Source organism: Passer montanus, unplaced genomic scaffold (assembly GCF_014805655.1).
Source record: "Passer montanus isolate IOZ18808 unplaced genomic scaffold, ASM1480565v1 scaffold8, whole genome shotgun sequence".
In the NCBI taxonomy this organism is placed as follows: Eukaryota; Metazoa; Chordata; class Aves; order Passeriformes; family Passeridae; genus Passer; species Passer montanus.
The window spans coordinates 13,969,497-13,981,882 of NW_024373256.1; the positions used below are offsets into that span (position 1 = coordinate 13,969,497).

At 43.4% G+C, this 12,386-nt stretch overlaps 1 protein-coding gene across 5 annotated transcripts in view; it reads right to left on the reverse strand.

Moving 5' to 3' along the window:
* Window positions 1-12,386, reverse strand: part of LOC120513318 (CREB binding protein) — a 95,463-nt gene that overhangs the window by 10,776 nt on the left and 72,301 nt on the right. For all 5 annotated transcript variants that reach the window (XM_039732628.1, XM_039732631.1, XM_039732627.1 and 2 more), the window contains 8 exons: window positions 8,737-8,817; window positions 7,992-8,048; window positions 6,709-6,786; window positions 6,162-6,229; window positions 1,943-2,093; window positions 1,108-1,254; window positions 554-667; window positions 29-194 (listed from right to left, as the gene is read on the reverse strand). In XM_039732628.1, the coding sequence (XP_039588562.1) occupies window positions 29-194; window positions 554-667; window positions 1,108-1,254; window positions 1,943-2,093; window positions 6,162-6,229; window positions 6,709-6,786; window positions 7,992-8,048; window positions 8,737-8,817 (862 nt within the window). The remainder of the gene's footprint in view (window positions 1-28; window positions 195-553; window positions 668-1,107; window positions 1,255-1,942; window positions 2,094-6,161; window positions 6,230-6,708; window positions 6,787-7,991; window positions 8,049-8,736; window positions 8,818-12,386) is intronic.

Below are 12,386 nucleotides of genomic sequence, written 5' to 3' on the forward strand. Positions count from 1 at the left end.
CTGAATCAGAAATGCAACAGTAACAAACCTTGTAGTCGTGAATGATTCTCTCAGCAAATGCCTTGTCCAGCATCTTCTTATACCACTCTTGCAAACGTTTGGGTTTGGGTATTTTCTGGTCAGGTGGGTGGCAATGAAAGATGTAATCATCTCCTTCACTGGGGGGGCAGGCCCAGATGTGCCCTGTCACATACCTGTGTCACACACAACAAACAACACCTGTGACTGCCAGCAGAAAGCCAACTCAAACCTTGTTATAAATTCATTATAAACTCATTATAGACCTCTGGCTCTATTTTTTAAATTTTAAAGATTTTTTTCTTTGTAGCAAAGGTGCTGAAGCAATAACCCATGTTTTGACAAGGGATAAAGTCAGAGCTATCATAATGAAGTGAACCTTTGACCAAATGAACGACGTGCTGTCAGTTCAGCAATCCCAACAACAAAAACCACCAAAGTGACCAAATCCCAGGGAGGGCAGAAGGAAGCAGAGACTCCCCCAAGTGAAAAACCACGGGAGAGGCAGGCTCCTGGCCTGGCCACTGTGACTCACCCCAGTTTCTTGACGTACTCCAGGTAGCCGATGAGGATCTCGTGGTACACGGCCGTGCGCAGGCAGCGCGGCCGGAAGAAGTGGATGCTGTCCAGGTAGGAGATGTACACACGCCTGCAGGGACACACGGACACACTCAGCACTGCTCTGCCTACTGGCAGCTGACTTCTGCACCAGACAAACGGGCAGAAGGACAAATAAATGCTGATGGTGCTTTAATGCATGTTCATGGGTCTTAATGTGGTGTAAAGTCCTCAAAAGCAAAAGAAGGGCTGCATTTCTTTAGACAGCAAGAATATACATCGAGAGGCAAAATTAAAAGCAGAATGCAAAAGATGTAACATTTTTGTTTGTTATAACTGTAGATTTTGTAATTTTTTTTGATTTATTGTATTGGTGGATACAGGAGGTTGTGTGAGTTGATAATTAGAATAAGTATTTATCCTAATAAATTCCATTTTTTGATATTTGTCTTTCCCCTCAAAGTCATGTGCAGTCCCAGAGCAGGACTGAAAGGCACGTGCCAGGTGTGTGCAGGGGCAGTGCAGGGGTACCTGGTGTTGGGAGGGGGGCAGTCTGAGCCATACTCCTGCACGTGCATCCCAAAGAAGCACACGTCCACGCCGTCGATCTCCTCGAACGCAAACAGAGCTTTGGTGCGGTAAGGGAAGGACTCTGACATCTCACCAGAGTCCACAAACCTGCAGGACAGGGCAGCAGGAGGAAAAAAAAACAACCAAATAAAGTAAATTATTAAAGCAGTGTCCTGCCGGAGCGAGGGGATTATTGTCAACCTCATTTTTAACTCCTTAGGAAGATTTTTAGGCAGGAGTTAAATGGGGTCAGATCAGAGCTGCAGTAAAACAGGGAGTCCTGCTCCTGTAAATTCATGGAAAGACTGTTTCCATATAGAACACAGGGCTGAACAGGCCAGCATTGAGTGCATGAGACCACAAGCCTTTAAATAGGCTACAGAGCAGAAAATGTGATGCATTAGTATGAAGTGATGTCACATAAACACAGTTTTTAAGAATTTAACCCAAAATATTTCACAGACTAAAGCTTTTAAGCTTTTTATTTATAATGAAGCAAATTAAAAATTACTCCTAAAATCTGAAGTGTTTCTAAAAACACAACAAAATGAAGTAACCAAAATGTGGTCACTCTCGAGGTGTAGTGACACAAAGTCCCAGGATGTCCCCACTGTCCCCAAAACAGTCACTTCCTCTACATTTTTTAACCTTTCACAATCCTAAACATGCCCAGATTTCAAAAATGTGCAAAGGCATTAAAGTGCAAATTGGCACAATTTTACAATAACCCCACCAAGGAGGCTTCAAAATAAAACAAATAAAAAGGATTGCATTCATTATAACAAACAAGACTGACCTGGATTTCATTCCTGGTTTAACTTCTACTGTCTTATCTGAGCTTGCTACCACTCTGACAAAGACCTCTCCAGCCTCAGGATGGTTCTGCCGCCGCAGGAATTTGTTCACTCTGTCTTCCAAATGGTTCCCCAAGCGTGTGGTCTGCAGCCCTGCAAGGGAGGGGAGAACACCATGGAAATGTGAACACTGGAGCTCAGGTCAGCCTGCAACTGTGCCCCAGAGCTCCTTCAGCTTCCTCCTCTGCAAGGAAGGAGTTTTTGAGATTTGATATTATCCCCTTTTGTTTTACCTCCATGTGAAAACGGGATGGTTTGATTTATACAGTGAAAATGAAGAGATGCAAACCCATCCCTGCTTTTCCCCAGAAGCAAACCCCCCCTGCTTTCCACACCCCCCTGTGGCAGCAGAATCTAGGGAGTGCCACAGTTACCCTGGAAGTGAACTAACAAAGGCAGCTTCACGTCGCATTTTTCAATTTCAGCCTCGTTTTATGAGCCCTGCCAATGTTTTCTCCTCCCAGCCCCACTCTGGCTGGCTGACAGAGATTACATCACTGCACAGATCTGGCTCCATGCCACACCTTTTCAAGCAAAGCAAAGCAAATCAACAGAAATGAAAAGCCTTTTGACTTCAATGGAGATTTCATTGCTGTTGCTTTTCTTTTGCAGAGCTTTTGCAGCAATCTGCACATCAGGGTTAAAGAGTTCCTGCCCAGAGATGGAGGTCTGGGGGAGTTGAGGCCCACAGATTGTCCAGGTGCCCTCACTCCATCTTTACATTCACACCTGGCTTCTGTGGGGAGCTGGGCTTGTGGTCTTACAGGATGTGATGGTTTTCAAATAAATCCACAACAAATGACAGAGATCATGATGATTTTGGGTTAAATCAAGAAAGCAGAAGGACCCCACTGTTTTGACTTGAAGATTTATGACTATTTCTCTTATCCTGCTGTACTTATTTTACCACTCATATTTTTACTTCACTTTCTGGTCAATCTGCTATCTTTTCCAAAGTAATAGTGTAATCTACAGATGATCATTTTAATAAAATACATTTAATTTTTGCTCTCTGTTACTTGATTTTTCAGTTGATATTTGGCTCCTGACACAAGGCCCCTGGCTCCTCCCTGACTCTGAGCCTGCACACAGAATTCTGCAATGAAATATCTGTGCTAAAAATTTCTTCAGGCTCCAATACTGGGGAAAAAACTCACATACTCAAAAGAATATTTCACTTTCTAAGGGATTTATACACTTAATTTTATAGAATCATGGAATGGTTTGGGTTGGAAGGGACCTTAAAACTCATCCAGTGCCACCCCTCCCATGGCAGGGACACCTTCCACTGTCCCAGGCTGCTCCAAGCCCTGCCCAGCCTGGCCTTGGGCACTGCCAGGGATCCAGGGGCAGCCACAGCTGCTCTGGGCACCCTGGGCCAGGGCCTGCCCACCCTCCCAGGGAAGGATTTCCTCCCAATATCCCATCCAGCCCTGCCCTCTGGCAGTTTCATTACAATCAGTTTACAGAAATTGCCAAAGACAGCAATCTTTAATTACATCTTTTAACTTGTCCCCTTGTCCAGTGAGATTCTGTGGTCATAACCAGTCTAAATATCATTTATCTGGAAGTAATTAACAATTTGAATTAAAAAATGAAATTTAAAGGCAGGTTGAAGTAAAACCACCACGTCCTTTACCCATTCCAACACACTGAGCCTCTCCCAGGATCTCCAATACACTCTACTGGCCTTTCCATATGTAAGAGTTGGGGGATGACTCAAAAGGAAATTCACAAATACTTTAGAGGGAATTGTTTTGTTCTGTTGATTTCTCTGAAGACAAAGAGAAAAAGCAGAAAGGGCTCCATTTCAGCTGATGAGTGGGAACATTTTCAGAAAGCCACTGGAGTTAACTCTACTGTCTTGTTGTGTTTGCATCTCTTCATCTTCCCAATGCTAAGCAACCAAGGGATATCTGCTTCCTTCCTTAAAGCTTGGAAACCAACAAACCCAAAAAGACCAGAAAAGGAGATAAAAGAAATAGGCAGCATTAAAGTACATATACTTTAAGCAAAGGATCTAATAACTTGCTTATTTTGATCTCCTAGAATATGAGTGAAAGTTGTTTTAGAAAGCAGCTGGATTTTGGTTCTTGGACAGTTCTCACATATGCACCTCTAATAAAAGCTCAAAGCCCAGTGAAAACTGCAGTGCAAACCTGGACAAAGGCACCCAAACTGCTGAGGAGAAACCTCCAGCACAGGTCTGGGACAGCAGCAACAGCCAGACCTTTGTTAGTGGCTGAGTAACTGGACAGAGAGGGAGAAACTCCAACTCCTGGCTACTGTGACTTCTCGCCAGGAAACTGCTTTGGGTGACTTATTTGTCAGGATATCTTTGTCTTTGAACCTCTCTGCACTGGCTACTGGTGAGGTAATACTTGTAGATTTTCTTAGCAAAATAAATACTTCAAAAGTTCAGGGTTTTCCAGCAGAACCCAGCTGCACACTGGTCATATCTGGCAGGCTATGAGTTCAAATAACCAATTTTACTCACTGTGCAATAGGAACATGAATGTTCCAGAAGAGCTGAGGGATGTGCTGTCTTGGCTATCAGCAGTTGTGCCATCATGCTTTTTGAGAGGGGAGAAATATTGATGGCACCTTGGGTAGTAAAGGTTTTTTAGAGAAGAGGGAATATGTTTCAAACTTTCACTGCTTAAGTTTGTTTTCAGGTCAGCAGCAGGACCAAGGTTTTGATGACAAGAACAGACTTTCCTTTCCCTTCCCTGCTCTTGCATTCCTACCAGAACACTGCTGAAGAAAGCTGATCTCCAGAGCTGAGCCCACCAGTGGGTTACAGCTGGCAGCAGGACTCAGATCCCCAGGGGAGAAAGACAAACAGCAGGGAAAGGAGAGGGGCAGGGAGGAAAGGAAAAAAAGCACCATTATTTCCCTGTCCAGAACAGAATAGCTACCTTGAACTACATGGCTGGTTACTCAAACTTCAACCAGAGCCACAGAACAACTGCAGATAGCCAGGGAATCACACAGTTATTTTAAGGAAATTTACATGCTGTAAAGTCAGCATAGAACAGGAGAAACACACATTTAAAATGGGTGTCTTACACTACAGTTGGATTTCATAATTTTATTAATGTTCTCCTCCAATTTTAATCTGTTTTTAATGAGACTAATTTAGGCCTCTTTAACAAAACTCTCTTGAGTGCATCAGGTTACTCCAGAGACTGTTCTGATTGCTGGAACCCACCATGCCTCACACAACATCATCATCATCTGCAAATCACCCCCTTCACATCTCCTGCTACACAATCAACCACACGTGAAGTCCTCAAGAACTCACATTTTTAATGCAAAACCTTGCCTTTATCCCAGCTTGGAAGTCTGCAGGCACAACATCACCCAGTAATGCCCAGACTTCTAAGGATCAAGGGATCAAGGGAGGAATGAAATGTCCCTGCAAGTTCTGCTTGTTCAAGAGCCTGAATCACCCCCTTGCTGTCTACACTCACTTTATTTCTCTGCCCTCTGCACTGACCCTGCATCTCCAACAGCAGCCCCTTCTCCTGCCCCACCTGACGTGCACGGATGAAAATGTCCCAGTTGTGTTCCCTGTAGGGACCTGGAGGCTGAGCCAAGCTGAGCTGGCATCTCCTGGCCCTCCTTAGTGCCCAATTCCACCAGACCATGGCAATGGCTGCAGCCAAGAGCACCCAGTGCCATGAGTGGCTCAGTTCTTACCCCACCACTGCTCTGGAGGCAAGAAAAGCTCTTCCCACACTTTGGTACTTGGCAGCACCTGCACTGCAGCACCACTGGTTCCTACAGGTCATGGGAAGGGCACAGAGGTGACAATCATGTCACTACAGCTCCAGCCCTGCAGGGAGACCTGGCAGAATGCAGCCAGTGGAGCACACACAGCCCTGTGCTCCTTCTGTTCTATCTGTCCCTTTTTGCTTTTAACCCTAGAAAACAATGACAAAGATGTCAAACATGCCAAGCAGCAACAAGACTGACCACAAACACATAAACAGCAGGGCTTTCAAATGTTGATTAAAATTCCAACAGCCTCAGGCTGTGCTGCTCCCCATTTTGCAAATGTTCCTGTGCTGTCTGTCATGACAACACAAAGTCTCAATCAAAAACCCATTAGGGGTGGCAGGAAGAAGATGGAGATAAAAACAGGAATACCAAACTCACTTTTAGCACTGAATTTGTTTTCTTTGCGTGTTCTACCAGTTTTCTTCAGACAATTATCACAGACAAACCTATTGAGGGAAAAAAAAAGCCAAAAATTTAGTATAAACCCATTATTGGTGAGCTTAAACCCAATGTTTGAACATGTAATTTAAATGTCAGAGTACAATATATTTTTCTCTGGCTTTGAACACCTCATTTCACTCAATTTTTGAGGGATTTAAAGCTGGTTTAACTCTGCCAAGCAGTTACACCTGCATTTGTGCTCTGTGCATACAAACTCTCCTCCAGCCAGCTGCCCTTGGTTAAGAGTTAGAAAGAAACCACACAAATCTGTGTGGATGAAAATACACATCTTCATCTGAATATACTGAACTAAGACCTCAAACACACAAAAGAAGTATTTTATTTAGAAATGCTTTGTCCCTTTGTACTCAGTTCTTTAAAAGGCTGTGTCCACATATTAAAGAACAAAGGCAGAAAGTCTTTAATTACATAAACTACATCGGGTCATTATACAAGGGGTAAAAAACTAACAAACATCTCTTACCCTGAAGGCCAAATAATATCATAATGTAACACACAAATCTGGTGCATCTTCCGACCACATTCTTTGCAGTCAACAAACCTGAAGAGAAAAAACCAGCAGCAAATTACCTTTGCTGTTAAGTAAGTAATTTTCCAGAATTCAGAATGAAAGAAGGAGTTGCCAATCCTCTGCTAAGAACTGAATCAATTTCACCAGGTCCAATTTACATCTAAGTTTAAAAAAATACTCAGAATAGATTCAGATGTACATCTATCAATCCACGTGCAAGTTATACATATACATCTACACCTATATATAAATTGTAAAATGTGCTGCTTTAAAAATCTGAAATGGGCTGTCATGCTCAACTTTTTCTGGATCTTTTCTATCCTGTTCTAAGCAGAATCCCAGTTTCACAGAATCCTCAACAATACCTCCACAGATTTAATTCTGAATTGCTGCAACAACCACAAGCTGAATAAATGGTTGCTCAACTTACTGTAAATGTAAGAACTAGTCATTCATGAACCACCTTGCCAAAAAACATGTATTAACTTGTCTTTGCCTGCATGGCTCTGCTGTACTCTTGTTTTTATCTTTTGTTTTCTGCTAAAAAAAAATGTATGTCAGAATTCTTTTTTTGGATGGGAAAACTGTTAAAGGTTTTTAACCCCAGTCCAGAGTGCAGGTTAAGAAGCCAAACACACTGGGCTCTGTCTCAGTCCAGCCTTCCAGGCTGAAGAGGGGCTCTATTTAGAATCTGCAAAGATAAGCAAAGGAATCAAAATGTGTTGTGCCTCAAACTGCCAGAGAAGATGGAGCAGGATGAGAAAATCCCACTGCAGGGAAAGCAACCCTGTGCTCAGCTGGGCCCCCCCTGAGCCTCCCAAGGGTCACACAGGTACCTTGGCCTTTGGTGGGCTCAGCACTCAGGGAAGAGGAAAATGTGGCTTAGAACCACAAGGGGAAAAAGCAGAAGTGCCCCAGGAATGCAGAGCCCAGGGTGGAAGGAGGCTCTGAAGGAGGGAGGGCCATTCCCAGCCCTGGCAGGGCACACCCTTGGAATCACCCAAATAACAGAACCAGGAACTGTCTGTGGACCCCTGTGTTCCTCTGGGGCAGCAAATCACACACTGACTTTGGGGGCTGTGCTGGGAATTTGAGGGAAGGATTCTGCAGTCTGTTTGGGCAGGGAAGGGGGAACAGAAGAGTTCTTTACTCCCTGCCCCATTTCTGCCCTGCTGGCTCAAGGACAAGTGGAAGCAGAGAGATTTTGGGAAGGAAAACAACAGCCTGGTACTTACGGCTCTGGATCCAGGGTGTCGTTTTTCTTCTTTTCAAACTGATCCTTAGAGATGGTTCTAGAGACAAAGAGTTAATATGAAAACTCAGTAGCACCCTCACATCAGAATCTCAGACAGTATCATGCTTTGCTGAATTACAGCAAACCTCAAGTCTGAAGAAAGCACCTCAGTATTTATTTTCTGGTCAGAGCAAGCAATTCAGTTCATTGCATTTTAAGCTACAGAAAATATTTTTCCCTTTTCACTTTCTATGTAAATTAAAAGCAAGAGATATCCAAGTCTACACATAAAATTAAAATCATAAAGAACAAGGGAAGCTACTGTCAGTAAAGCAGCCACCTTCTAAACCAAATCCTAAGCCTCAAATCTGATTTTTCTGGCCAGGTTAGAGGCAAGCCTTTGGTTTTAGAAACACGAGCTGTGCTTCAGAAGGTGAGGTATCAGAATTAGATGGAAGTTTTCCATTAGAAAAGGTGATGGATTAGTGACATTTATTGACACAGCTTCCACTGCTCCCCTCCAAGCACATTACCCAGGGTCTGCCACCCCAGGAATGGGCAGCAGTGCTGGGCAGAGTAAGAGACCCAAGAGCTCTTAATCCTGTCCCTATAAATCTCCTGCTAGGAAGGAACAAGGCATTTCCCCCCAGACACCACCCACAGGTTTGGGTTTTACTCCCAAACCAGGACACCCTCCCCCTGCCCCATTCCAAAATTCAGGATGCAGAGGAAAGGAGGAGACTTACGTTTGAGGCTGGGAAGGGTCATCACCCAGGGTGACATTCTCCCCCTGGATTTCAGTGAAACACTTCTCACAGAAGTGATACCTGTCAGCAAGAAGGCCATATTTGGGTGAGCTGGTCCAGCACAAACACAGCCACCCAAGCACGGAGCCACCAACCAGGGCAGGGCAGATCACCAGGAGCACGACGGAAGGGGGGACGTTGTTGGTTGATTGATGGGTCAGTGTGGACAATGAGGAGGCACAGAGGGAGGGGAGGGCAGGATTAGAGAACAGGGGAGGGAACAAACAGCACAGACGTAAGAGGTAAGACGCAAACACCAAGACAACACAGAGCAGAAAGCCAAGGCAAAGCACAGATTAGCATTCGGTCTCATTTCACACGTCGTACCAAGTGCTGGGCCTCACTTCCCAAAGCTGGGCAGCATTTGTGCAGTAGCCACAGGAGCTACGTTTGTACAGGCTTCAAATTTAAGAATTTGGATTTGATTTGCATCGCTCAGGGAAAAAAAAATTCTCTTTGATTCCAGGCTTGAGACTGATTGAGTTTCCTTTGGGTAAAAAGGAGCCTGTCAACAAGCTTTAAGGACACTTTTATTACAGATTTAAGTAATTAGGAGATATGCTGAAAGCTTTTACTGATTGCGAGTCAAAACTGCAAAAGCAGAAACACTTGATATTGAAAAAAATCCATAAAAACAATAAATTCAAAATTTGACTGTAAGATTAAATGTGACCAATTGCTCAGCTAACATTCTTTCATATAAATGAAACCAAATCCATACTCTAGACAAACATTTAACAGAAATGCAATTATGGGTCAGAGTTTCCAGCCATTCATATATATAAATACAATATATGTATATATGTGAACAACATGAAATATTGTACATACATACAATATATTTATCAGGTACATTAAAGATGTGGAATTAATTAAGCTTTACAAATTGAACATAAAGCTAAAGTACAATTTTTGGTCACCAGACCAAGAGCCAATCCAAGTCATACTCAGCAAAAACAATTCTGCAGTTTACCAAACCAAGCTGAGTAAATTGGAATACAACTCAATGAAAATACAATCTGCATTTGAAAAAATAAAATAACATCAAGGTTACATGGATTTTGAGAGAGGGGGGTGTGTTTGGAGGGGTTTTCGTTTTGTTTTGGTTTGGGTTTTTTTGGTTGTTTGTTTCAGATGAACTGGAACCAAAGTTGTCAGGGTCACTAAAATAAAAAAAAAAATAAAAAAAGGAAGCTAAATGTTTGGAAAGGATATGAATTCACACATGAACAAAGGTAACAGAGAGGCCACAGCTGTAAAATGCAGGAAGGCCACAAAGGATCATCAAAATAAAGGAGCTTTATGGAGAGTGAGAGAGTGGAAGCAGCGATGGCAGCACAGAACGAGGCAGGTTTAGTACTCAGACACCAGAGCCGTGGGATGGGAGTGTCAGAGGCACCAGGGGACTCAGGGCCACAATGAACCAACAACTCCAGGCTGGAGCCTGAGCAATGGGGCAGCTCTGCCCCCTCAGCCCACCCCGGACACCTCAACTGCTGCAACCCCCAGAGCCCCGGTCCGAGCTGGGGACAGCCACAGGCAGGCCCTGATGGCCTGGGATGGATCAGAATTCCTGCTGGGACACACCAGGGCCACCCTGGGCAGGGAGATGCTCCATGAGCCACCCCTGAGTGCCCTCAGCACAGCTCAGGAGCCTGGAAGCTCCTGCAGGGGCTGCTGTGGCAGGAGGAGCCCTGCCCTGCCCCTGGGGCTGGTCCCAGTTAAGCCAACCCCAGTGACACTGCCATGGAGCCACTGCCAGCCTAACCCCTCCTAACTGCAGCCAGCTCCTCCCAGGGCACTCCCCTGGCACTGAACACATCGCCCTCCCAAGGAAAACCAGGCTCTGGGAGCTGGGAATGCAACAGAGCAAGGCCAGGAGAAAAACAAATGTATTCTGCTAATTTATCATTGGGCATGATAAATACATTGTGGATATTAGAGAGGAGGGTTTCAGGAGTGGGCACAGACACAGCACAACTCATTTCCACTGATTTCCCTTGCTCCTCACACCCTATCCCTAACTGGTAAAATAGTATCTAATAATTTTTTTAAAAATCCCAACACAAGAGGTTCAGAAGTTTATATCCTTTCATGCATTGTTCATTTCTCTTTTTCCTATAATGTGCTTCTTTAAATTTTTCTTACATTAAAAACCCCCATCACCATTTTCCTTACTAACACAGTTGCTCATCATTTTAAGAGTCAGATTGGGAAGGACTGAAAATTAGGAGGACCCAAATACAGGACAGTGAAGCCAGAAAAATCCATGGCCAAGGCTCCTATTAATAATTTGCTACATTTAAACAGTCCCAGAAAAGGTTAATTCTGATCCATTTTCAGAATAACTTATGGGCTTTCAAAGCACTCTAAGCTTTAATCCATGATATCAAAATGAGGAAATAAAAACTGAAGTACAGTGAAAATGAATCACCTAAAGATCATGAACATTTGTCCATAAAATAACCAAGGTGAAGCAATAGCTGTAACTTATTATGGATGTGGACCCTCAGAAACAGAGACCTGCCTTTTGCATGTCACCACAAATATTCAGCAAAACCCATAAAAACCACACAATATTGTAGTTACAGCAGCCATAGAAACCCCAAAGAATGTACTTATTGCAACACATCAAACATGAAAAGCTTTTCAAATGCAGACTGTTCAGGGGACTCCTGTTTATTAAAGAGCAACATTATGGTTCAACACCAAAGTCCAGAAAATGCTCAATCTCAGCATGAACAGCTGAATTCCCAACTGTAATTAAGTGCAAAGGCAATTCTAAATTCATAACTGGATGGCAGCACTGACCTGAGACACCACTTGTTTTTCTCAACTGGATATTCACACATGCAGCACATTTTCTGAACACTTCAACCTGAATTTCTGCCTTATTATGGAATCTGAACAGTTCTATACCAAACAATTACCTTAATGATTGAACTGTAGTGCCTGAGCTCATTTATTCCATGGTACCTAAATATTCTCAGTTGTTATTTAGTCACGTGCTACTCTGGACTTTAAGTGCATACAATTTTGCCTGTTCTGTACATGGAAAATTCAAGAACATTTGACCAATTAAAGATCTGCTGGAAGCATGGAATTTGTTTTTTACTTGATTACTTGTTTAAGAACATCTAAGATTTGAAGATCACTGTCCCAGGAAATTTGAGTGGTTTAGAGCTGATGAACAGGGGCTTTCTATGCAAAATGGACTATTAGTTAACAATAAGGTGATTAATCTCCAGAAATACCTTTTTGAAAGCCCCATCACTGCATTTAGTGGGCCTGAAACAGAAAACCTCACACTCCTCCTGAACTCAACCCTACCCCAAGTCACAATTCCTTACCCCCTTCTCAAGGCAACTGGATGAGCAGAAAAATATGACTTCAATAGACTTTCATGTTTATAATGGGCAGAAAAGTGGAATATTACAGCCCCCAGTGCAGAGGAACCCTCTGCTCCACTCAGCCTGCACTTTTTGCTAGTGACCAACCTTGCCTTCCATGGAATAATCCAAATGATTTAACACAAACTTAAACTGGGAAGGCAGTTTTGAAAGAAGAATGAGCCCTTCTTCTATTCAATC